At 24.5% G+C, this 25,697-nt stretch overlaps 1 protein-coding gene across 3 annotated transcripts in view; it reads left to right on the plus strand.

Annotated features, from left to right (window-relative positions):
- LOC102677296 (mitogen-activated protein kinase-binding protein 1) overlaps positions 1–25,697 on the plus strand; it is a 150,587-nt gene that overhangs the window by 82,499 nt on the left and 42,391 nt on the right. For all 3 annotated transcript variants that reach the window (XM_006615012.2, XM_031510134.1, XM_006615013.2), the window contains one exon: positions 22,541–22,632. In XM_006615012.2, the coding sequence (XP_006615075.1) occupies positions 22,541–22,632 (92 nt within the window). The remainder of the gene's footprint in view (positions 1–22,540; positions 22,633–25,697) is intronic.

Raw genomic sequence — 25,697 nt, forward strand, 5'->3', positions numbered from 1 at the left:
AGAAAAACCGCTATCAATTTTCAAAATATCAATCTCTCCGGATATCCGTTTTTGTGTGATCCTGCGACAATTAACGGAGCGCTGTTGTATTTATCATATGTAATACATGGATGCAAATGTATTAAAAAAAAACTATTATTCTTAGCAACTATTTATCTGTACTCGGTGAATAAAAATTGCACAACGTACACAAATCGAAAATGATGACAAAAAAATACTACTTAGTTAATGCAAAAATTGACTATAATTTTAATAAGATAAATATGTTTTGACACGATATGTTGTTAAAAAAAATTTTAATTATTGTCCGCGATTTAATAATGTTTATATTACAAATTACATTTCAACAGTACCACGATGCATTTCAGTAGACATGAATGGAATTATTATACAATTGTATGCTGATAAATTATCGATGTTATATGTGTAAATATCCTTTTATTTTTTTTTCCCTAGTTCAATGTTATAATTTTTAGGTTAGGTATTGCCAACTTCCTCGTTGAAAATATTTCGTAAGTTAAAATTTCTTTTCGTTTTATCTAAATTCGTAGCTTAATTTATAACGATATCAATTACAATTATAATGATTATAATGATAATAAGGAATTTTTTATATTACAAATTTTGCAAATAAAAGTTTAGGATAAAAGATAGGATCTTTTTATTTTTTATAATATTTTTTATAATAACATAAACATAATTTAAACTTTTTATAGTAATAATAATAATAATAATAATAAGTATAAACATAATTTTAATGATTTGTCCTGTTTCTTTTTAATCTTTCATTTTAATTCTTAATAGCGGATAATAAACTTCATTAATGTTAATTTGTTAATTTTTTTGTAAGACACGTTGACATATGAGTTATATATAAAATCGCACGTAAATAAGTTTAAAAAAAAATTTTTTTTTCATTAAAAATTAGAAAACAAATGCAATATATAAATGTATTGAAGAGAAATATAATAATTTTACAATTAAATATAATTTTATAATTTTATTTCTAGTTATTTTTATCAATTTTTTCATTTTTTTTTTATTTACTCACTCTTTTCATTTTTCAAAAATATTTGAAAATAAATAAAAAAAAATAAATTTTTAAATACCAATACAAATACCACAGAGTTATTTAACACAATTAACTTATAACATTTTATGTATACGTTCGAAATATCAAAGCATATCTGTATAAAAAAAAAAAGACACACGTTGTGAAAGGATGGGCTTGTTTAATGGCGATCCAATTAACCACGGCAATATGCCACGTGTCTAATTATTCTGTGATGTTGATAACCTATATTAAAGCGTAGACGCGCATTGGATGTTTTGCATATGGTTTCTTCTACAACGACTCTATAACGTATTTTCTTATCATTATCTGACAATCGTGTGCTAATTGCATTCTCTTGTTCGTCTTCTTTAAATAGTTGAATTAAAATTTACAATAGTTGCATTAAATATTAATGTTCTTAATAATTATAAAACTTTATTTTTTTTAATAATTATATAACTTTTTATAGGTTAGATCGTCTTGTAGAGATTAGGTTAATCTTTTATGAACAAATGAATTAAACATTTCTTTCGATGATGGATTGTATATGTTGAATATTTTTTTTCATGGATTCAAAAATAATTATTTTTGTTTAATGTTATATTAATTCTTATCGAAGTGAAGTTCAAAAATTGTAATAAATATTTTTTTCTTTTTTGGTAATCGATAATGATTAAAAATATATTTTTGATAATTTTTTTATATATTTCATAATTTTTAGTTTTTGACAAATGTTAAATATTTTTCTTCATGGATTCAGAAATAATTATTATGATTTGATATTGTGTTAATTCTTATTGAAGTGAAGTTCAAAAATTGTAATAAATATTTTTTTCTTTTTTGGTAATCGATAATTATTAAAAATATATTTTTGATAATTTTTTATATATTCCATAATTTTTAATTTTTAATGACTGAATAAAAATACATTCTCGACAATTTTTTCCATGTTAATTTAATAAAAAAATTACGTTTGTCATTAATATTATCATTTATAACAACTGTCTGTATAATATAAATATATACTTACGATAAAAATATATTTATAAATTATTAAATATTAAATATTAAATTATTATAATATTAAATATTATATTATTAAATATTTATAACGCATTAATAAAAAATTTGAGAATATTTCACTTTATTTCTATTTCATTAAGACATACACGACTTTTTAAAATTAGCCAAAGAGTCCATTTTTAAATTTCTAAAAGAATAGAAATTAGAAGTAGAAAAAAAGCGTGATTAAAAAGATTAAAGATTTCGTTTGATAAAGAATGCCAATCATCTCACCTTGGTACGCTAAAGGTTAAAAAGCACGTTCTATTGAAAAGCGGCGTGATAGCGCATTAATATCAGCTTAAAGCAGCCGGGCATCAACGATTTGCATCCATCTCACAGTTCCGCATCTATTCATACACGTTGAAAAAATTTCTATTCCGCGCCTTTCCACCGATTCACACGTTTAATTGCTATTTCCATTTCGCGAAAGAACCATTCAATTGCCTCTCCGATTTTACCGAAACTGTATTCAAATCGACGCTTGATAATCATGAAGCGTAGTATTGCGGGTTGGCGTTAGTCCGTTAGACGATCATTTAATGTTGAATCTTCTCTCACAATTTTCCTTTAACTTCAGTTAAAATCAAAATGATCGATAATTTATATCTATTTCTAAATAGTAAAATGTTCATTTTTTATGTAAAAAAAATTTCTTCCAATACGGACGATGATTAATTAATAACTTTTAAGCAATAATTAAAAATATACGTGTACAAAGTATATTAGATCTATCTATTTAAGAATTCATAGATATGTTTTTACAAGTAAAATGAGATTAAAAAATGAGACTATCGTGTAACAAAAAGTTTATAAATGCTCGAGAAACAATCATTAATAATTATTTAATAATTATCGATTTAATCTTTTGCAAGAAGATTTAATTTATTATTAATTTATGGATTTTAAATTATTTTTCGAAACGAGTTATATTTTATGCTCAATAAAAAAGGTTTTTATCGAATTGGTGGTTCAAAAACTGTTAAAAAAATAATATGGTATATTTCCACGATAGTTCTTTTCACCAGTAACGAGAAAATTGGAATAACACAGGTATACCTGTCCTGGTTACGATCACTCGCCTTTTTTTCTTGTTTTTTATCTCCGATGTCGTGCAACACATCCATTTATCGAACGCACACGCAATTCAAACTTTCAAGCTTTTTCCTATTTTAACCTTTTTAACTGCTAAAATTGGTATGGTGAAATCGAAATATTATTATAATGTATATTAACTTTCTGATGAAAATCTAAGATACCCAAATAAACGATAAAGACACAGTGTTATAAATTACAACTATTTTAAAAATTATTGAAAAATTCGAATTTAACATTATATATTAAGTTGTATGGATAGTGGAGTAACAGTGCTAGATCTTTGACTATATTAAATTCATGTATTAAAATATTATAAATGAATAAAATAAAATAGAAAGTATTTTCATCTTTAAATAAATTATGTTATTACAATAATTAATTATATAATAATTAATTTATCATCAATAAAAGATCTGATATAAATTGGTATATTAATTAGAAACATCAAATTATTACTATTAAGATTTAGTATTAACTTATTGAGTATAAGCTGTTTCAGAATAAAATTTCAAATGGTTTGGAATAAAAGTTATGGGTTGGAATAAAGCATCACAAATCAAAAGATGATTATTAGTATTTCATACATTATTTTGAAAGTTTAAATAAAGGATTGAGAATTATCGTTATTCGATTTATTATTATGACTTATAACATTTGAATTGCAATGAGTTAATAACATTAATCTTCTAATCTAATTTATATACACATTTTCTATGTGAAATTCTTATAATAACTTGACCTCGCTGTAAACAATAGACGATTATAGATTATAATTACAAAAATCATTATAAGAACTTTAATTATTTAGCGAATAAAAAGCGGGACTAAAATAGACGAATTGGCAATATATTTAATACGAAATGCGGGTTGAAAAACGTTATAGCTCACTTATATAGTTTATACTCGGTCGTCAAGATTATCGCATTCCATATAGGACTCTATAAAATAAATTAAAACCATTACGTCCCACAATGCTGGTATTATCGCTCGTAGCACACATTTTCATAACTACTGATTCCATTTCTATTCTTTTAGCACTATAATCGCAACTTTTTTTACATTGGTTGATTAATTTCATAGAAATGATTCTTTAAACATTTTATACTATTGTTAGCGATTAAATCGATTCTCATGTTTATATTTATGTATAAGTATTTTTGTGAACTTGTCGAGTTACGGAAAGTTCAAAATACAAAGTTGAAAGAATTTTGTTTTTCAAGTATTTTATTCATTATACATTTAGTAATAATGTATAATGCTACAGGTTTGGGAATTTAAACTTCGGGACTCGTCGGAAAAATTCGGACGAGTTCGGGTGAGATCGTGAAACGCTTGCATCGTTCGGAATCCCGAAACTTTCGAAATTACGATATGTATTCGTTATATATTCGAGCTCTTCTCAAATATAGTTATTCTCAAAAGTGGCAAGTTAGAATTATAATTAACAATTTGCTATCCTTACTCAACAGAGAAACGATCATAAATGAATAAAATATCCAGATTTTTTTGTTGGCATTTAAAATATAATTAGGTGATCAGTGATCGTCTATTTTTTACCATAGAATAAGAATCAAGTGGTTAGCCAATTAATAGCATGTACTCATTTCGACGTATGCAAGCTATATTATTCAATCAATCATTTCTATTAGATGATATCACAAACATTAACATAGTAATTACTTGTGGTATGGAAACTTCGGAACGGTTAGAAAAAAAAAAAGGCAATGTTACATAGATCGCGTTAAGTTGCAACGCGACTAATCTTGTTCTGATTAGTAGTTGAATAAATGATCGGCACATCGAGATAACTAACCGACTAACTGGTTATCTTCGAAGCATGCGTAAATTTCCGCGTCTGGTGTTCGTTTAACCAACCGTTGCGCACCTTAACGCACCTTTGCAGGCCGTATCTGTCTTGGACATGCGTTCTTACTCGCTTGCAAGCTTATTCTTATTCTTCGCCGATGTGGTATAACTGTACCAGGGTGTGGCTTACACGCCGCGACGCGACGAGAACGAGACAGACGAGGGGAAAAACGGTCTTGCACGAAACTCGTAATAGCCCGTTAGATCGAACTGCTATGGTAACGCGTGTGTACATGCAACATCGAACCCCTCTGACTCGCGACCTTTTCCGTGTTGTCTGCTTTGGTTTTGTTTTGAATTCTCTACATCTGACTTCCGAATTGGTGATAGATTGTTTTGATACATAAAATAATCGTGATCATTTTCCCAATTATACGTAATATGTTTAATTATAAAAATATTAATTTAAAAAAAATTTATCTTTAACCGAGAATTTTGATTTTAACTCTGTTGTTCTATTTGTTATTAATAAAGATGTTATGTGATAGGATAGAAATATAAGACACTACTAATTTAAAATTTACATAATATAATAATTATTAAAATTATAAAATGAATGTAATTATATTCTTAATAATATATATATAATATATATCAAAATATATTGTAACAAATAAATCTTATTATAAGTGAGATTTTAGAACGAATTAATTTGGATAAATCATCGAGCTAATCAAATTTAAGTAAATATATGCTCGCTTGTGATTGAATACGGTAATATTATTTATTATACTCAATCTGTCCAATAAAATATATAACATAATATAATCTATTGTGTAATCTTAATTTATAACTATTTCAAGAATCTGTAAATAAAAGAATAAAAAAAAAATATCTCATATATCTACCCTATTCTCTACGTGTTATTAACAGACAAACAATTGTTAGTTCCCGCTACGTAATAACAATCCCGGAAGCCTATTCTCTTCCATACATCCATCTAAATTCTTCCGATTCGAAATGGTCATTATCACCTTTCGATTCAGCATTGTTACATCAGAGAACAACTTTCCATTCGATGACAGGATAAAAATAGGCCTAGATCTATTCCCATTGCGAAATTTATATTCTCTTATTAGCGGCGAGCATCAGTAGCGATCACGTGTATACCGTCAATATCTGTTCCCTCTCGACAAATGGGGCTCAATCGAGCTGCGGAAAGAAGGTCATTAACAAGCGCGCCACCTTTGGTGAAATAACTCGATGATAGGTTCCGCCGCGAGAGTGGAATATCCGACGGCAGTTCCTCGTTCGCACAAGACACGTGTGTGGGTGTGAACGCTTTATCTGCCAGATCTTTTCTCGTGGATTGTTCCTTTTTCCGATTCTCTCTTTGAAAACATCTTCTTCACTGAGAGGATATCATCGTGCTCATTCGGCAGATTTATCGGTTAGAATATTATTCTTGGCTCGGAAATCGATCGATACCGATCGAGTATGCGTTTCAGTCGGTATAGCGATTTACATATTTGGTTCGTTTTCTACTTTTTTTTCTAAACTCTTTGAATATATGCTTCGCAAATCCAAGAATTTGAATAAATAGAACTGTATTTTTTAAGATTATAAACTCAATTTAATCTTAATTTAATACATATCTAATTTAATATATCAAATCCTAATTTAAATAAAACTTTTAAAAAATATATAATATTTAATATATACATTATATATATAAAATATATACTGTACATGTATATAAGTATATTTGATCATTATATCATTAAAAATAATATTATATTTTTATTTCAAAAGTACAGATAATAAATGTAAGAAAAAAAGTGATATCAGATATCAGATATGTTGAAAATATATTTTAAAATAATTGAAATTAATAAAATATATTTTATTTCCAATAATTTCTCATTAAAGAATAGAATATATTTTATTAAAAATATTTTTATTTATATTATATTTGACCAGTCATCATATGAAAAGAATTGTTCAAAATATTGATAATATATTTGATTTGATACTATATTTTCTATTTTCAATAACTAATGATTTTTTAAAATAAAATTGCATTATTTTGATTTTCTCATTCAAAGTGACTATCTTCATATAAATCTCTTTTAATTTGTAATTTTATAATATGAAAAAAGATTAGTCTAAAATGTTTTGAAAAAAGTAAATAATTAAATTTAAAATATTTCAAAATATAATTTTAAAAATATTTAATTCATTCTATATATATTTATTAAAAAAAAAAAAATATTGTGTTGATCTCTTGAAATACATTTAAATCCGACTTGAAAATTACCCGCAATCTTATGGTACGCGCAAAGCAAATTAATTAACCTTCCATTTCATTATTTAAAACAAGTTTAGCGATAAATATTTATCGCGAATAACCTTATTCTTGAAATTATCCTTCACCGTCTATTTCTCCATATAAATATACTAAATATTTTTGAAAATTTACCACAATCTTTATTCTAATATTAAGGATTTTTATTAATAATTTTGTATGCTTTTCATTCATTTTGAATAATAAAATAATTTAAGTGTTAAGTGTATTTTTTGTATTTTCATTTTATTAGAATAATGATTTATTTATTCATTTATTTATTATATGAGAAAAATTTATTACTGTATAAAAAGAAATAGATTATATTCACAATTTAAAAAAAAGAGGAAAAAAATTACAATAGCTTAAAAATAAAATTTCTAAAAATATTAATCGAATCAAAAAAATTTAGTTACAGTAATACAAATATAATTAGATAATTAGATGAGGCAAAATGTTTAAGAATAATATCTATAGAACATTAATATATTTTTGAATCATAGTTTTTGAAGAATCAAAGTGTATAAAAATATCGATTGAGATTTATTCATTAAATTAATTGTAATAAGTAATTAAAATTTGTATTATTATAAAATGAAATAAAAAAAATACTTCATTACTGTTTCATCAAACGATTCTAAATATATTATTTCATCGAAAAACTTCAATTGCTTATGACTTAAAAAATAAATCTCAATCGACATTTTTATCTATCAACTTTTATATTTGTTTAGAGGTTAAATATATATATAATAATGAATAAAGATGTTTATTAATAAATTATATAATTAGTTATATAATTTAAAAAGATATTTCACGAATATATCAACATCATACGTATAATGAAAATTGAATAACTGATGATCTATTACAGACCAAGTCACACTCATCTCTATCACTAGGGAAACTCCCCTTGACACGAAACGTATGATACGTTTACTTTATCTCTCGATTCTTTCTTTTTCGTTCACTGTTCTTTCTCTTTTCCATGTTCAATGAGGTGGAAAGAGAATACCGAGCTTTGATCGAGCCATATCGAGATTAAATTTCAATTCCATTATTTTATAAGTGATTCGATTTTCTATTTTGGTATAATTATAAACTTTTATTATTATATAGTTAACAATATGGATTCGATTATATTCAGATTTCTTTTTAAGAAATAGATTTTAGAATCATTGTGGCACTTATATATCACATTTTATACACATAATGTTTCCTCATTTGATACATTTATATATATACATATATATATATATATATATATATATTGCATATTTTCTTTATTTTTTTTTTGTTCATCATTTCAATTTACTAATTTTTTAAACTTGTTTTATTATAAAAATAAGCAATAACATATTTATATATATAATTTGTATGCAAAATAAATTGTAAATTATGGTAAATTTTTTTATTGTATTATTTATATGTTAAGATTTTAAAGAGTAAACAATTTTTCATGGATTGTGTAACAAATTATTATTTCTATTTTTCATGTTATTTAAAAATCAAAATCATTTTATATTTTTATTTTCTTTAAATAAAAATTAATGATTAAGAGAATAATAGATGTAAAATCTTAGTCTGATCAAAATCTTTCTTCATTTTTCCTTTTTTACAGTACAAATTTAAACAATCTTAAAAAGATATAAATATTTGTTAATTCTGAGAAACAGTATTGCAATAATTAATTTAAAAAATAAAAGAAAAATTATTTATCTTTTCACAGATTTTAGGTTATGTTTATGTTATAAGATTAATATTTATATATAAGTTTCTTTCAATAAATTATTTATTATAGTATCTAATTAATAAATAAATTTATATTCATGACACAAGCTAATAAATAAGCAGTAAATATCAAAATAATTGGTTTTAAAACTAAATATTTATCGTTAAGTGAGATTAGTCGCGTCCTTCGAAAAATATATTTTGCGTATGCACAAGCATTATCCCTGCCACGACTTATATTCAACGAATCACACGTCATCGTAGAAAACGATTTCTTATTTATTCGACTTGAGTTTTCCATTCTTTAAAAGTTTTCCATTCGTTAAAAAAAAAAATTTAAAAATGTGACATCTTGTATATTTTCATATATTTTTTTTTCTTTTTCTAGAAGTATAATCTCCAAGAAGCTTGATAGAACAAATGATTTGCATTTTACGATTAAGTACTTGAACGAATCGTTGAAACTAAAATTTGCATTTCTTCATAACAAAAATATTTTCTTATTTCGAAAACAAAAGAGAAGTCGAAGCAATTTACAATGTAAAATATAGGATTAACGAACTTTGTGCAAATGAGCTAACTTTTAAGTAGAATTGAAGAAAGTAAATTTTTTAAATTTTAAATTTTCAATTTCATAATATAGTACTTTGTGAATAATCTTTTTATTGAAATAATATTTATTTTCCATGAAAAACGATATTTCAAATATAAATATTTTAATAAATTTTAATTCAATATTATTTTAAGTATTTATTTCAAATAATAGTAAATAATATTTCAAATAAATAATGTTTAATATAATAATATATAAAAAACTCAATTTATCTTCAGTGTCTAAGAAATAAATGAATAAGAAATGAAAAATAAAACACAATCATGTTCTATGCTTATATTAATATTTTATATCGAATTCGAATGTAAATAATAAATAGTATTCATTTATTAAATAAAATATTCAAATATTTCAGCTTTCTGGTATACTTTTTGGTTTTATCTATTTCGAATATTTCCTTTTTACAACTTCGGACATTTTCGTTCGTTTTCGGAAATCATCGTTTCATCGTCGATAAGGATCGGTTTTGAAAAAGTACGCGTGGCGCGTGGACAATCATATATGTATATAAGATCGAGATCACATATGTCGGCTCTTTTCATTCAGTCAGTTGCGACGAACCCTGTTGATCTTACGTAAGGCTTCGTATTATATGAAAGAGACCTTGGTCGTAAATTACGTCACCACTGTATCGCGATGCAACAACTATTGCCGTCTTCAGGGTGACGCTCGCTGTTAGTCTCGCAAATTACGTCTTGAACGCATGTTTGTTTTTTTCTTTTCTCGTCAGTTCGTCTCTCGCCATTTGCTGCCGCGTGTTGCAATGGACTCTCTTCTAGATTAACGTCTCGTTTGTTTCGAGGAAACTCTGTGGAAAGAATGCTGGATCGTGTAAGAATTATTTTTTTATTTTCGGGAAATAGACCCGAATTTCATTTCTTCGCGGTTAGTTTAGTATTTAGTATTTTTATGAGCTCTTGATGAAGGCTGACCACAAGCATATGGAATAGTGCCTCTATATATAATAAAATAGAATATTTTACGATCTTTTAAAAAAATGATAAATTGATGTCGAATTAAAAATATATATTTCAAAGATAATTGAAATGTTAAATGAATATTATTATTTTAATTTCCGAAACGCTTTTTTAATTTGACATTAATTTATTGCTCTTTCAAAATATCGCGAAACATATTGTTTCATTTGAAACGACTAAATTATCGCTGCACGCGAACTATAAATGGTGTATGATCATAAAATTTAAACTACAATAGTACTTCAATACAGACTCATATTGGGAGCACGTTACGTTTACTAACGAGGGAAGTAGAAGTTCTGAGAATTGTAGACGTTATCGCATTTTTACTTCGTTCACTTCTTAACGAGAAAACGAAACAATCAGTCTGAGTGAAATAAAAAAGACGTTCGATTGTTTCCTGGTGCAGTGTGTTTATTATCGAGCCACTATTGTATCCACAATAATAATTTGAGCACATAATAAATTTGTATTATATTTACGTTTGTGTTGACAACGAGGAAATGTGAGGAGAGAAAATTTCGATAATAATTCGATAATTCGTGAATTGATTAATATTATGATGTATTAGTGATAAAAGTAATTGAGATTTTTTAATTTAATAGATTCTCTTTTAATTTTTTATTAGCCTATGTGAAACTTGAATTTTTAATTCTAATGAGATAAGTAAGTTTATTTAACATCATTTATAGATTGTAAATAAAAATGCATGTAATATTATATAATGTATATATACAATATTTTTTATTTATATATAAAATTTAAATATAATACGTTATTATTAATGTCATATATTTAAAATAAGAAGACAATCACATAAAAAAATAGAAAAATTATTAATTTAAATAAAAATAGTCTATAATATAATGTAATAAAATAAATCGAAGACTAATTATAATGAGATAAGAAAGAATTTGCTGTAAAAAAAAATACCAAAAATAATTTGCATCAAGCATTTGAAATCGAACAAGTGAGAGCAAGAGGAATTCGTATTTGGCGCGTAACTATATATAGTTCATAGCATCTTACATCGCGTTGTGCACGTGGTAATCCGATTTGTTACAAAAAATCGTACAGCCGCTTATTGGCAATCCTATTAGAAATGAGATCACGTATTTTTGAAAATTAATTTCAACTTATATTTCCTCTTATTTATTATATTTCATTATATTATAACATTGCATCAATTTCTACAATGATCAGTAACAATAATATATATTATTGTAAATACATATTAATCGTGTCCAATTAAAAATTTTGAAGTTTTTCATTTTTTTAATATATATGGAACACAATAGTACTCTCAATATTCGCACAATAGGAGAAATATTAAAATTATTAATTATTCGAAGAAGTATTTATAATTTGAGGATTGTCGACATCTTTTTCAATTTCATTCATTTCACTGATTGTACCAATGCCAGTTAAAATATCAATATATTAATATATTATTTTTGATGTATATTTCGATAATATATTGTTAAGATATTGTTAATGGATAAAAATGATTAGATTCCCCATTTTTTCTTAAGGAATATAAGAATTTTAATAAGTTGCAATAAAAATAAATACTTTTTATTTAAGTTTATCTCGATCACTTCTATTCGTATTGATATTTTCAAAATTAAAATATTTAAAATATTTTGAAAATAAAGTTTCATTAACAACACCTCTGACAATTTTAAATAAATAAAAATTTCGTTTAATATTATCGATATTTATCGATAATTTAATACAAATGGTCACAACTCTAATATATAACGCTTCAACGCTTCATTTGTTATCAGTTTTTAAAAATGAGTATATCTAATAAAATAAATTATCGAATAAAATTTATCAATGCCAATTCTCTATCTTTTCACACTCATATCTTCTTTTTCGTTCAGTTGAATTCACAATATCCTGCTTGCCAAGAATAGCCTGTATCATTTTCTTCTCCTTTTTTTTTTTCTCTATTGACAATTTCTCGATTTTTGATCGGCTATCAATTACTTGGACTTGATTTCCTTGCCAACCGAATATATATATGTATACATATTTTCGGATGAACGAGTTGGCGTTTATAAGCTTGGAAAGGAACTTCGACGTACGTGGTTAGCATGCTATTCCATGTTTTCGTGGAAGGAGGATAAAGTTGAGACGCGAATACATCGAACGAGCGAAATATACGTTTGTGTCTTAAGAAACGCCTTAAGGAGAAACGATTATCTTTTACATATGCACATAGTGCACGAATGAGTTATTTATTCATCGTCCTTGCATGGAGCGCGCAATGCCGCATTTTGCAATGGACTTTAACGCAATCTATATTCGTCCATAACTCCTTAGATACTTAAACGTTTTAGAATAAATGAATATTGTAACATTATAATATGATATTGATGTTCGAATAGTATATTATCGATAATTTTATATTCTATAATCAAACTTCTATGCGGTGTTCATTCATTCATTTTGTAATATCAATCAATTAAAATTTAACAATTATTTTTAATTCTTTTAAATTTATTTCATCAAACATGTGAAATTATTTTTATTCTGTTCAATTTTTTATCCGATAAACAATTATTGTATATATATTATATGATATTAAAAATATTAATTAATATTAAAATTATTTTATTTTATTTTGGATGAGCCGGAATTCATGAGATCGTTAAATTTAATAAATCTGAAATTGTCTCAATTATATATATATATACATATATTTGGTTTCAATTTCATTATATTCTATTCTAAAATAACTTTGGTTCTAGCAATATAAATTATTATTTATTTATTTATTTAACTTTTTATTAATTTTACAAAAGCTAAATTATTTAGTTATTTATTAGGTATATTATTCTAGGATAATTTCAGATAAGAGTTAGATTTTATACTAATCAAAAAAAACTATCGATAGTTTCGATATATCGATCTAATATATGTATTTACATCGATAATGATATATGATGTAAAAATCTATAAAAATATATAGATAGAAAATTTCGATATATTGACAGAAAATAACGATATAAAAATATCGATATTCTCGAAACATTAATGCATTGTTGCCATTGTTCGTTATTATTATGAACCTCGACGTCATCGAAAAATTAACGGCATTACTTTCTACTGTAAGTTTCCCTTTCGTTCGATGTTTACGAAATACGAGCCAGTAGAAATATGTATTCTCGCATGAAAAGGGCCTTGCTGCAAGAGATGACCGAGACGATAAAAAATATAAGGAGGAAACGTGCAAAAACTCGGTTAACATTAACGCGACGGTGGTTCTCGCGCAAGGACGTCGACTGTATCATCGCTAAAAGCGTCGCAACCGGTTCCACAAGAACCGCACGTTATTCGATTGTTAATCGCCTAACCAAGATAAGAGACTTTCCGCGCGATATCCGGTCATCGAGCGATCAATCATCGACACAGCACAATCCTTATTTGCATCTCGATGAGAAGGATCGCATCTGTGTTAAAGTGTGCTCTGAATCGATTTAAATCAGCGATTCTCAATCTTTTGTACTAAATGTGAAAACAAAATTCAAAAATTTGTGTAGCAAGGCATTATTATAAGAATTTAATGGATTGATTTCTTTTTTTTTGTTTCTAAAATATTTGTTATGGAGAAAATGAGGATAACAAATTATTTTAATATTGTATATGTATATGTATTTTTTAATATTTTCTATTAATTAATTTATAAAAATTTTAATAATTAAAATTTGAAAACTTTAATTTAATTAATATATTATTTAAATTGAAATTAAATTTTAATATTAAAATTGATCTTCTCATGAATAACAAGATGATTTCACTGTATCCACTTGTCTCTGTATTATTTTTAGCTTCTGTACATTATATGATTAAAAAAAACAAAATAAGAATAATACTTTTAGTTGTTTTTTGACAATAGTAATTTTATGATATTTTATTTAGATAAATAAATCTATAAAAACTAATTATTGACATTTTTTAATTAGTATATTTTTAATTTTAATTAATTTAAAAAAAAAATTGAACGAAGAAATTTTATAAAATACATTATATAAATTACATATACAATACACTTCGTACATATATACATAAAGTACATAAAATTCATTCTTTTTATCAAATATTATATGTATTACTCAGTTTGGAATCATTATTATTTTTCATAGAATCCAAAAATTTAATAAAATGTCTTTAAATATTACAAAATTTTTTCGATAAAAATATTTGTTGAAGTAAGTGAGATTATTACAGTATATGTTATAAGTAATAAAAGATTCAATATTAATAAGAATTTCACGATTGATGCGCATAAGCAATGACAATATTATGCAAAATAAAAAATTTTAATCAAAATATTTTTTATTTTTGTTTTATTGATTAAATAAAAATATGATATGATATAATATTTGCATTTTTAATTAATAAGTGATAATAATCTATGAAATAATTAAATACAATTTAAATTATATCGTGTTTTGTTTTGTTTTAATCAGAAAAACTTTACAAATCATAAAAATTTAATGAAAAAAAAGCAAAAATAACAAAATTTTAATTTTGCATTAATGTTGTCTTACTGTTTTTTTTCAATACTTCAACTTTCGATTTTCTTTCTCTTTCATTCACTATCCTTTTCTACGTTCAGCAAAAAACGTAAACAAACTCAGAGCTCAGGTCAAGCCACATAAGAAAATAAGGATCAATACCTTTGTTGGATATTTTAAAAATATTATTCTCGAATCTTTTCTACTTATATATAATATTTATATTTACTATATTAATATTTGTAACATTAATTTCGAATTAATATTTAATAAAAATTAACAAATAATTCAATATAAAAAAAAAGTAATCTCAATTTTTTTAATACTTTAATATATTTGATCGATGTGCAAGTGCAAATTCAGCGAAGTGCCGGAAATTAAATAATCGATGAGAAAAGAGAAAAGTTGACAGGATAGATATAATTTATAGCCATCATCGGGTACAAGATCCTTAGACGATCTCTAGTCGCTTTATGGCATCCGTGTACACAGCTGGTTTCTCTGGCACACCTTACGACACTGGCACGCGTTTTGCAGCCCGTGTTCTGTGAAACGGCAACGACGTTCGTTACGAAACCTTCCGTACAACGACCATAGATGTACATAGACAGAAAATCCGTGGCACGCGCATTCTCGTGCCCACATCCGGCGCGTTACGATTTCCATGGACCAATCGACACAGTGTAGGTCGATTAACGAGATAGTTTTCGAACTGATTTCTATTCCTATAGATGTATATACTGCTTTATAAGTTTTTCTTCGTAACGATTTGTCCATATACAGTATTTATAATACTGTTATAAATAATACAGTTTTGAAAGTTACAATTAAAACTAACAAATTATGGCATAGGAAATAGCAAATATCAGTTGTCATTGATATCCAAAATATCGATTTAAGTCGTGTTCTGAACACGGAGCAGAACATGATGTATTATTCTCTGCTCTTCATAGAAGAATATACATAAGAATATTATATTGTTTAATAATTATAATTTGTTAATTTCATAAATAATTATAAATTCATTAATTATTGTAATTATTGTGAAAATTGTAAATAAAAATATATTACGGAAAAAAATTATTATAATCATCTGGATACAAGAATACTATTTCTAACAAAGTTTTTGATCAAATGCAATGAAAAATTTATCAAAAATACTGTAATGTAATTTTTGAAATATAAAATAATATAATATGAATATAAATATAGAAATTAATAATTTAAATATTTGTATTATGGAGAAAAATATAATAAGAAAATTAAATGATTGGAAGAAAATATGAATTTGATCTAATTGTGAAAAAAATATTTCTTATTATGAATAATGTATGTTATTATATGTTATCTTTTAAAATATTTCTTTTCTAATATTCCTAATATTAGAAATTCCTTTCTAATATTATAAAGTTTTATTTCCAAGAACTGGTAACAATATCTGTTAAAAAAGCAAAAATTCGAGTAAAAATTCGCAAGTTAAAATAGAAAACTATTATACTATGTGTATAACTATTGTATCGCAACATAATTCCTGGCCAACTTTCCGTTCAAGGTCTCTCTCTCAGTAATAAATGGAAGAAGAGGAGAGATCTCATTGTTTCGTTCCGAATTGTTTCGTCTCTCGAGATTGGTCGCGGGCTAATTAAGTAATTTAGTAATTCGGATACTACTGGCAATCGATCGAAAAAAAGTTGGAACTCGCGGATTGGTCACGTGCAAGGTCACACAATTTATTTTGTATATTTAAAAAACAATTATATATATTAATATATCTTTATTTTATTAACAGAAGTATTATTTTATTTTTGTTTCTAGAAATCTTAAAATTTGTGAAATTATAATCTAAAATTATAACAATTAAATCAATATTTTTAAATTACACGAATTAAAATGGAGATACATTTAATATGTGATAATTAAATATATGTAAAGTAATATATAAATATAATATATTTGAATATATGTGAAATAGTATAGTAAAATATATATACAGATGTACATACATGTGTCTTTCTAATTTCAGAACTATGATTTATTTAGTATATAATCTCGATAATAAAATTAATTAAAACATTAGGATATTTTAATATTAAAATAATAATTGAATTAAAATTATTAATAATATTTATAAAATTAATAATGTTTATAAAACTATTTATGAATAAAAAATTTATTAATAAAAAATTCATATTATAAGTGAATTATTCAACTTTTTAATTTTCAAAAAATGGACATTATTTTTATAAAAAAGTTCATTTGATAAATTTCATACATGATGAGATTTTATTTCATCGCAAAATATGCTTCGAAACAAATTTCATCGTATAGAAAACTTTTTGAATTAGATTAACTTATGTTCGATTTTCGAGTCAGTGAGTCGAATTAAAGTTTTCTATCCGTGAAAAGTGATGTAAAAACAAAAAAGTTTCTTGGTTCAAGAGAGATCTATGAACATCGTTATTAACGTCGTTATATTAGTAATATAATAAAACGAGTGGAGAGATTGTTAAATTACTGAAAACATGCCGCCAAGTTTTCATCCATTTCACCGTTTTCTGTTTAATCATGGTTTTCCCTTTCTACCTGTCACTTTAACGTGATTTTCTCCGGTCATTGTGATGATCGATCAGCTGCTCATAAATGAAAGATTTTCACCCCGCGAATAATTACTTATACTTTCTCTGAAACTTGTGAATCAACCTTCTCTTTTAATGTTTTAAGAAACAAAGAATAAAATTATGCAGTTTTTATAAATATAATTTTCTTCTCTAGTTTTGCTTCATTTAGTGTAAAATTAAGTTATAACTTGATATAATATAAAAATAATAAGTTTCAATTAATTTCTATTTGTTTTGTTTAAAAATCATCCACGAATAAATTAATTTTTTTAAGATTTCATGTCCACTATAATAATATGTATTTTATTTTAATAAATCTAATATTCAATCTATCTGAACAATAATTTTATTTTAATAAATCTTATGTTTAGATTGTATATTCAAATATTGTATTCAAATTATAACAATATCATTAATAATTACTTTTCTAATGTTATTTATAGCTTTTCAAATCTTAGCTTTATTTACGATATCTTATGATATTTTATATATAAAATATACGTAGACATAAATTTCGTTAATTTTATAAAATTGAATGCGAGATAAAGATAAGATTGAGAAAATTGTTTACATTGGTTACTTATATAATAATTTATTTATGATACTTTATATTAGACTAACTAATTTCAACTGACAAAGTCCTTCGTTAGATTCTCAAGAATCGGGATCGCCCAGAGAATCCGAAAAATCCGAAAATAGCCGAAAATAGCCGAAAATAGCCGAAAATAGTCGGACATAACCGAAAGAATAAATCGACGCGACGCGACGAAGAGCGAGAAAGACAATCGCGTGAGCGGATCTTAATCACATATTATATTATTTTTTTCTATAATGATTGAAAAAGACTTATAAATAAATTATTATATTAACGTAATATTGGATGTTATAGATTTATCAATAGGATTTCTTGGATTTCGTGATGCTTTTTATAAGGAACCAAATCAATTCTGTCTATTATTATATCGATGATTTTGTGCAATGAACATTTTTGAATATCGTTTAGTCGCCTACACGAGGTGAACTAATCGTGCGTGTAACGATTCAATGTCGCTCTAGCGGCCGTAGTCATGATACATGAGCACACCTTTTCTCTGCCTACACCGATCTCGATTCTTCACGGACCATATACGAGTCGTATAACTTCCGCCGTGACGGAAATTTACTACGATCGGTGCGATCGCTTTACTCGCGTAAAGATTGCTTCGAGCTGTTATGACGCGATCGCTGATTCTATCGTCGTCAACTGTTTTCTTCACTGCAATGATCGATTTATGATAGTTCAACACATACACTACTGTGTGTCATAAATATGTATTCTGTATAAATATTTTTGTAATTGTCATTTATATTAGCTGAATTTTATTAAGTATGCTAATTAATATAATAAATTAAAATAATTAAAATTTGCATCTTTCCATTATTCGAACAATATATTTTCTACTAACATACTATAGATAAATATTTAATTTTCATTTGAGAAAACAAAATTTATTCGGTTCAATATGATTTAATATGAAATTAATGTTGAAAATTATTTACAATAAATATAATATTTATATGATATGAATATGATTTATACAACGTAAAAATAAAGAATAATATTAATTAAAATTATATAACTTAAAAAACTTTGGAAATTGAAATCCATAAATTTGATTTTTTTTATAAGAAAGAAATAGAATTTAATATTTTATTTTATGATTTATAAATATAAAATTGCTAAACACTTTTAGTATACAAAAATTATCTTATTCAAATATTTTTGTCTTTCAATTAATATGTATAATGGTTTTACTATACTTTTTTTTATTTAGATTAAAAATTAAAATACGTTTGTCAAATTATTATGTTCATAAAATAATATTAGATTTAATATTTGATTTAAGATTTTAGAAGAATTTCTTCAATTTAAGAGAATTTGTTATATTTAGAAATTAAATAGATAATTTAAATATCAAACCTGTAAACTTTTTCAAATAAAAAAAAATTCTATGAAATTTAATAATTATGATCATTAATTTTCTTATTACATAATGTTACATACTTCAAAAATAAGCAATAATAATAAATTTAAAAATAAATAAATAATAAAAATATTATATTTTAGAAATCAATTTTGTTCTACAATTATATTGCATATTACATATTGCATAATTGCAAACAATAAAATTATTATAAATTCTTTCATTCTTAATATTGTGACTCAAATATATATTGATAAATCTTTCTGACCAATCATATTCTTAATGATGGAAACTGACGAGGCGGAAAGGGATACAAGTTTTTGTTGCAAATCAAGTTCAAACCATAGATTGAGTTTTTCTCGAGTTACGGAAGCAGTAGTATAGCGTTTAAGTGCCCTTAATTATACCTAGTAGTCGGATTCTCGAATCATCTTTCTTCAAGACAACTCTGATTATGCAACGATGCCGCAACTACTACATAATTATTTCTATGATGCAACAAAATCTGAATCAAAACTGAGGAAAATTTTAAATAAATCAACACAAATAGAAAATTTAAATTCTTTATATACTATTTAAACAAATTATTTAAAAATAGTATTTCATTTAATACTTAAATTGTTTTAATTGTGTTTTATGTTTTTATGAATATTTTTATTAAAAATATTGTTCTATTATAACTGTATGTAAAGAATAAAAAAATATAATCAATTTACAATATCTAAAATTTTAAATATTTTATAAAATATAAAAATATTTTAAATAAAATAATAAATTTTAAATATTTTAAATACTTTATATATCGTCAATTTATAAATAATTGTTAACAATATTTCTAATAATTTGGAATAAAAAAAAAATAATAAGAATTTTTTTCTCTTAACAATATTTTAGCGATATTATCGATATCTCAATCTATGATTTTATATTATCGAAAACTAATTTCTTAAAATTTTATCATTTATATAATTTATAAATGCTGTGAAATAAAAGAAATTAAAAATCGCCATAATCAAATTTTTCATTCAAAGAACTAAAATTATTCAAAAGAAAAAAATCTCTTTATTCGATATTGTTAAACGTCAAGGATTTTTTCAAACGACGATAAACGTGTAGGAGTAAAACAAGTTTTTTACGACGAAATAATTTGGTGGCCTATAAACTGGCTATGAATGGTCACGTGTAGTGAATCTCGTTCGAGAACTCAAGCAGACGATGGAGAACGTCGAGTGTAGTATTCTCGTTACGCCGTACCGTCTTGCTGATATCGATCTGACGAGTTTCTCTCAACTTCTGCCGACAGCCGTGAAAAAAACGGAAGCACGCTGTATTAACAAACTCCGCCTTTGCGAGGCATTTCAGATCGATGCACCGGTAGTTTAGTAAGTGAATTTTCTATTTTTTTTTTCCTCTCTCACGACCTTCTCTTCGACTATCTAGATTCTTTGTGGATTGGTCACGCTTCGATTGAGCGCGTGATGAATGCATCGATCGATCTCTGCGCCATCTTTTCGTACAATTTTTAGATAGCCTAAAAATAAGGATTTTTATTAGGTTAGGAAGTGAGAAAATTTATTTGCAAAAATTGTGCGGTAAGTTTGAAAATAAGAATTGAGAGCTAAAAAAACTTGAAATAAGTTGAAATATTATTTAATGTCTAAGTGAAAAACAAATACTATTTACATATTGAATAACATATAAATAAAATATTAATAAGCTTGATGAAATATATAATGATTTGATTTTTTATATAAATGTTACGTTATAAATAATTTTTAATTATTATAATTGATTTTTCAACATTATATATTTTTTTTTTATACATATTTCTTTATTAAATTTTTAGATAAGTGGTACATTCGTTATATTTCAATTTCTTGATTACTTTATCTTTTTCTTCAATTATCAATATATTATATAAATACATATTTTATATTATATAGATTTAAACACAGACATATAGATAATACAGATAATAAATTATACAAGATAGATTTTTTAGATATATCTTTTAAGTAAGATCTTTCAATTTTCTATTGAATCTTTTCTATAATATTTATAATAAAAAAATAAATAAAATATGAATATTTATCTGAGAAAATACATGTAGATAACGAAATGTTCAAATAACGGATCTTTTTAATGGAAATATTGCATTATTTGTACTGTATTACTTACAATACTATCTTCTGTATTATTTACAAATACTATTTTCTTTTATCAATAAAATATTCATTCTAAAATAATATATTTAAAATACAATTTATATATATATATAAAAAAATTATTTGCAATATCCTGTATTTGTTAAAAAAAATAAATATTCATTTATAATTATCTACTTCAAAAATCTATTTTCCCTAGTCTTGCGTAAAACTATATTACTGGCTGCAATGTATAAGTATATTAATAACAACCGGTAGATCGCAAAACTGTCTAGAAATTATAAGATACCACTATTATATCTATGATTTATGTCACACATATATTCTCTGTCCAACGACCGTTTAACTGATCACGCTCATTAATGGTTTTTAATGCTTCGAAGTACATATTAACAAGTATAGAGCGTGTTTAATTATCGTGCAGGAACCGATTAATCAGAAACGCATTGCCCATTTTTAAACTTGGAAAATATAATTTATTTTATATAAATAAAAATCGATTGCTATTTTTAAAAAACAAATTCGAAATATATTTAATTTTTGATAACGTTTAATTTATATTTGATATTTAATTTGTTTCAGATCAAGCTGGAACGCGTGCTCGGCGTAACCGTGTCGAGCAATGCAGCCCTGGACTGCGACGCGACCAGTGAGCTAGTCGCCTATCCTGCCGGGTAAGTTTTAGACCGATCTCTTTTCCTTTCATTGATTTATTCATACATTCGTTCATAAGTATTAAAATATATGTATATATGTATTATATAAATATATGTATTATAATAAAGTTAAAAACATTATTGAGGAATTATAAAAATTGTTAACAATTACAATAATGGTTGTTTGAATTCTAATAAAATTATATATGTGACTTAACAAAATTATGGTATAATTTAGTTCCATTATTTTAGTTTCATTATTGTCTCAGCGTTTAATATCATGTAACCTAACTTATTCACAAAAATAATGAATAAATATAACAAGAACAAATAAGAAAGACACAAATATAATGAAATATATAATGTTTATAATAATATATAATATAAATATATAATTGTAAAAATTTAAATTTTAATAATTTTTATTTTAGTGAATTCAAACACGATATAAATCGGATAAGTTTTCATTTTATCCTATTAATAATTAATTTTAATCATAAATATATAAACAAATATAAGATAAATATGAATATGAACTTATTCGATTTATATTTTTAATTTTTTTTAATTATAATTTTAATTTTTTTTTATTAGAAAACTTATGATATTGAACTAATTTTTAGAAATTATAGAAATTATAAAAATTTCTACAATTATAATAATTGCACGATCTCAATTATCATTACTTGATCTATAATGCTTATAATTTTTATTATATTTATTCATCATATTATATTATTATTATATTTATTCATCAAGTTCTATACATACTATTTGTACATAAATCGAATTCAAATATCAGTTTTTTTATATAATTTATCATAAATTACAATGAAAAATAAATTAAAAAATTTTATTATATATTATATATATATAAATAATTATTAATTACTAATTTACTACTTTTTTATAATTCTCGCAAATAATTTTTACAAATTTTTATAAATTATAAATTAATTATTAAATTATTGAAAACAGTTTATTAGTTGATATTTACATCGATTAATAATTCATTTACATATATGTATAATTCATTATTAATACTTGATTACAACATTTGCAAAATAGATAATACTTAATAATTAGTACTTATGAACTAATGTATAGAATATTAATAAAGATATATAAATATATACATTATTTCAACTCTATATTATATTAAAAAATATAAATAAAATTTTTTATGATATATTAATTCATAAAATTAATTTAATTAAAAATATGTATTTCCTTATTTATTTATACGTTATTGCATTTAAATCTTGCAACAAATTTTCGATTCTCAAGAAATGATTTAAAATATCTTGCCATCTTGTCGTAATTCGTTTCGCAATCAATAAGCACATGATTATTTGTTTCGAATATTGCGATGTTTCAACGTTACGATGAAATAAAATTGAATCTGACGAAGTTAGGTTAAGTTGATTTTAATTGAAGTTGTAGTGGTTGTGCGTGAAACGATCGATTCGATTCGATCACGTCGTTACTGGCTGATTCGTTGCAGCATTAAATCATTCATCGATAACGACCGGTATCGATTGTAGAATTATAGTAATTGCTAGGTTAAGGAGGCGCAGAAACAGGTAAAAGGGAGAGTGGCGCTGCGCTCATCGATAAACCGTTGTACCTAGACCTTATTGCTTTCAAAACATCTTTTCTTACACTTCATTTTTATAACTTTTTTCCTTTGAAATCGTACGTGATGAGGACTCAACTGATAATTAAATTGCAATTGATAAGTAGGATTTATAAGATTAATTTGATATTGAAATATTTTCAATTTCAACTTTTTCTAGGGATTTTTTAATGTACTTTAAGCTTAGTTTTCATGCAGTTATTTTATGTATTAATTTTGATATATTTTGTAATAATTCGATTTAAAATTAATAAAAAATTTTTGCAAAACACAGTATATATTCAATGAAATATTTTTCTTTATGTAAAAAAACAACATTGCAAAAATATCATATATATATTTATTTATTTATTTATTCATATATTTTTACACACACACATGTATTCTGACTTCGCATTTGGCAATGCTCGCAAAACCGTGAAATTTGTAATACGTATCACAAACAAAGACTACATCTTCAGACAAAGAATGATTATTTAATTCTCGAATTTTCTGAAAATTTTTTTTTAATTTTATGATATTATATTTGATTATTATATTTGAATGTTTTTTTTATTTGATATAAAAATTAAAATTTTTCGAAAATCTATGAATTTAATTTTGCATTCTAAAAATTAATCTTTTGCTTTCGAAAAACAATAATATTACAATTACGAATATACATTATGAATATATTTATATTTCTTAATTTTATAAATATTAAAACCAATCTTCTAATAATATCACATAAAATATTTGATCTTTTGAACCAAAGAGAAAATGTTAAAATGAAAAATATTTACATACAAATTACATATCTAAATAAAAAGTAAATATAAAGACAGAAAATCATAAATCTATCTCCGGTCTCAAAGGAGTTAAAGAGTTAAAGAGTTGTGTGACATCGGTGTATTTGAATAGAAAAGAACGGAATCGTATAAATTCATCGAGTTAAAAGTCGGTCACTATTCATATAGAATAAAAGAAAGATATTCTTTTGCATAACGCTCGGATACACGGAAGTTGAGAGATTACCTCGATTCTCAATATCGATTCACGACGTTCGATAAAGATGTTCGTTGGTCGCTGGAAATTGCAAAACGCTTCGTCATATGACCTAGATTTATTGCTTTTCTCATCATTTTATTTTTTGTTTCTCAAAGTTTAAGCGTCCTTAGTTTAATTAATGAATTGCTTCGTTTTGTATTTTAACACACTATACTTCATTATTCGATGAATAAGTAATGACTGAAAGAGAACAAGACAATAATTACGCAGCAATTTCACGAATATTACCGAATATTACCGATCGTCTCCGATCAAAATTCATTACAATTATCGAATGATATATCATTTGAACCATGAGTGTATATATAATAATTATAATTCTGTCCTAATATTTTAGCATCAACTTCACTTTTAATGTTTTTTACATGTGTATATATATATATATATATATATATATATA

This window comes from Apis dorsata, unplaced genomic scaffold (assembly GCF_000469605.1).
Source record: "Apis dorsata unplaced genomic scaffold, Apis dorsata 1.3 scaffold_207, whole genome shotgun sequence".
Lineage (NCBI taxonomy): Eukaryota > Metazoa > Arthropoda > Insecta > Hymenoptera > Apidae > Apis > Apis dorsata.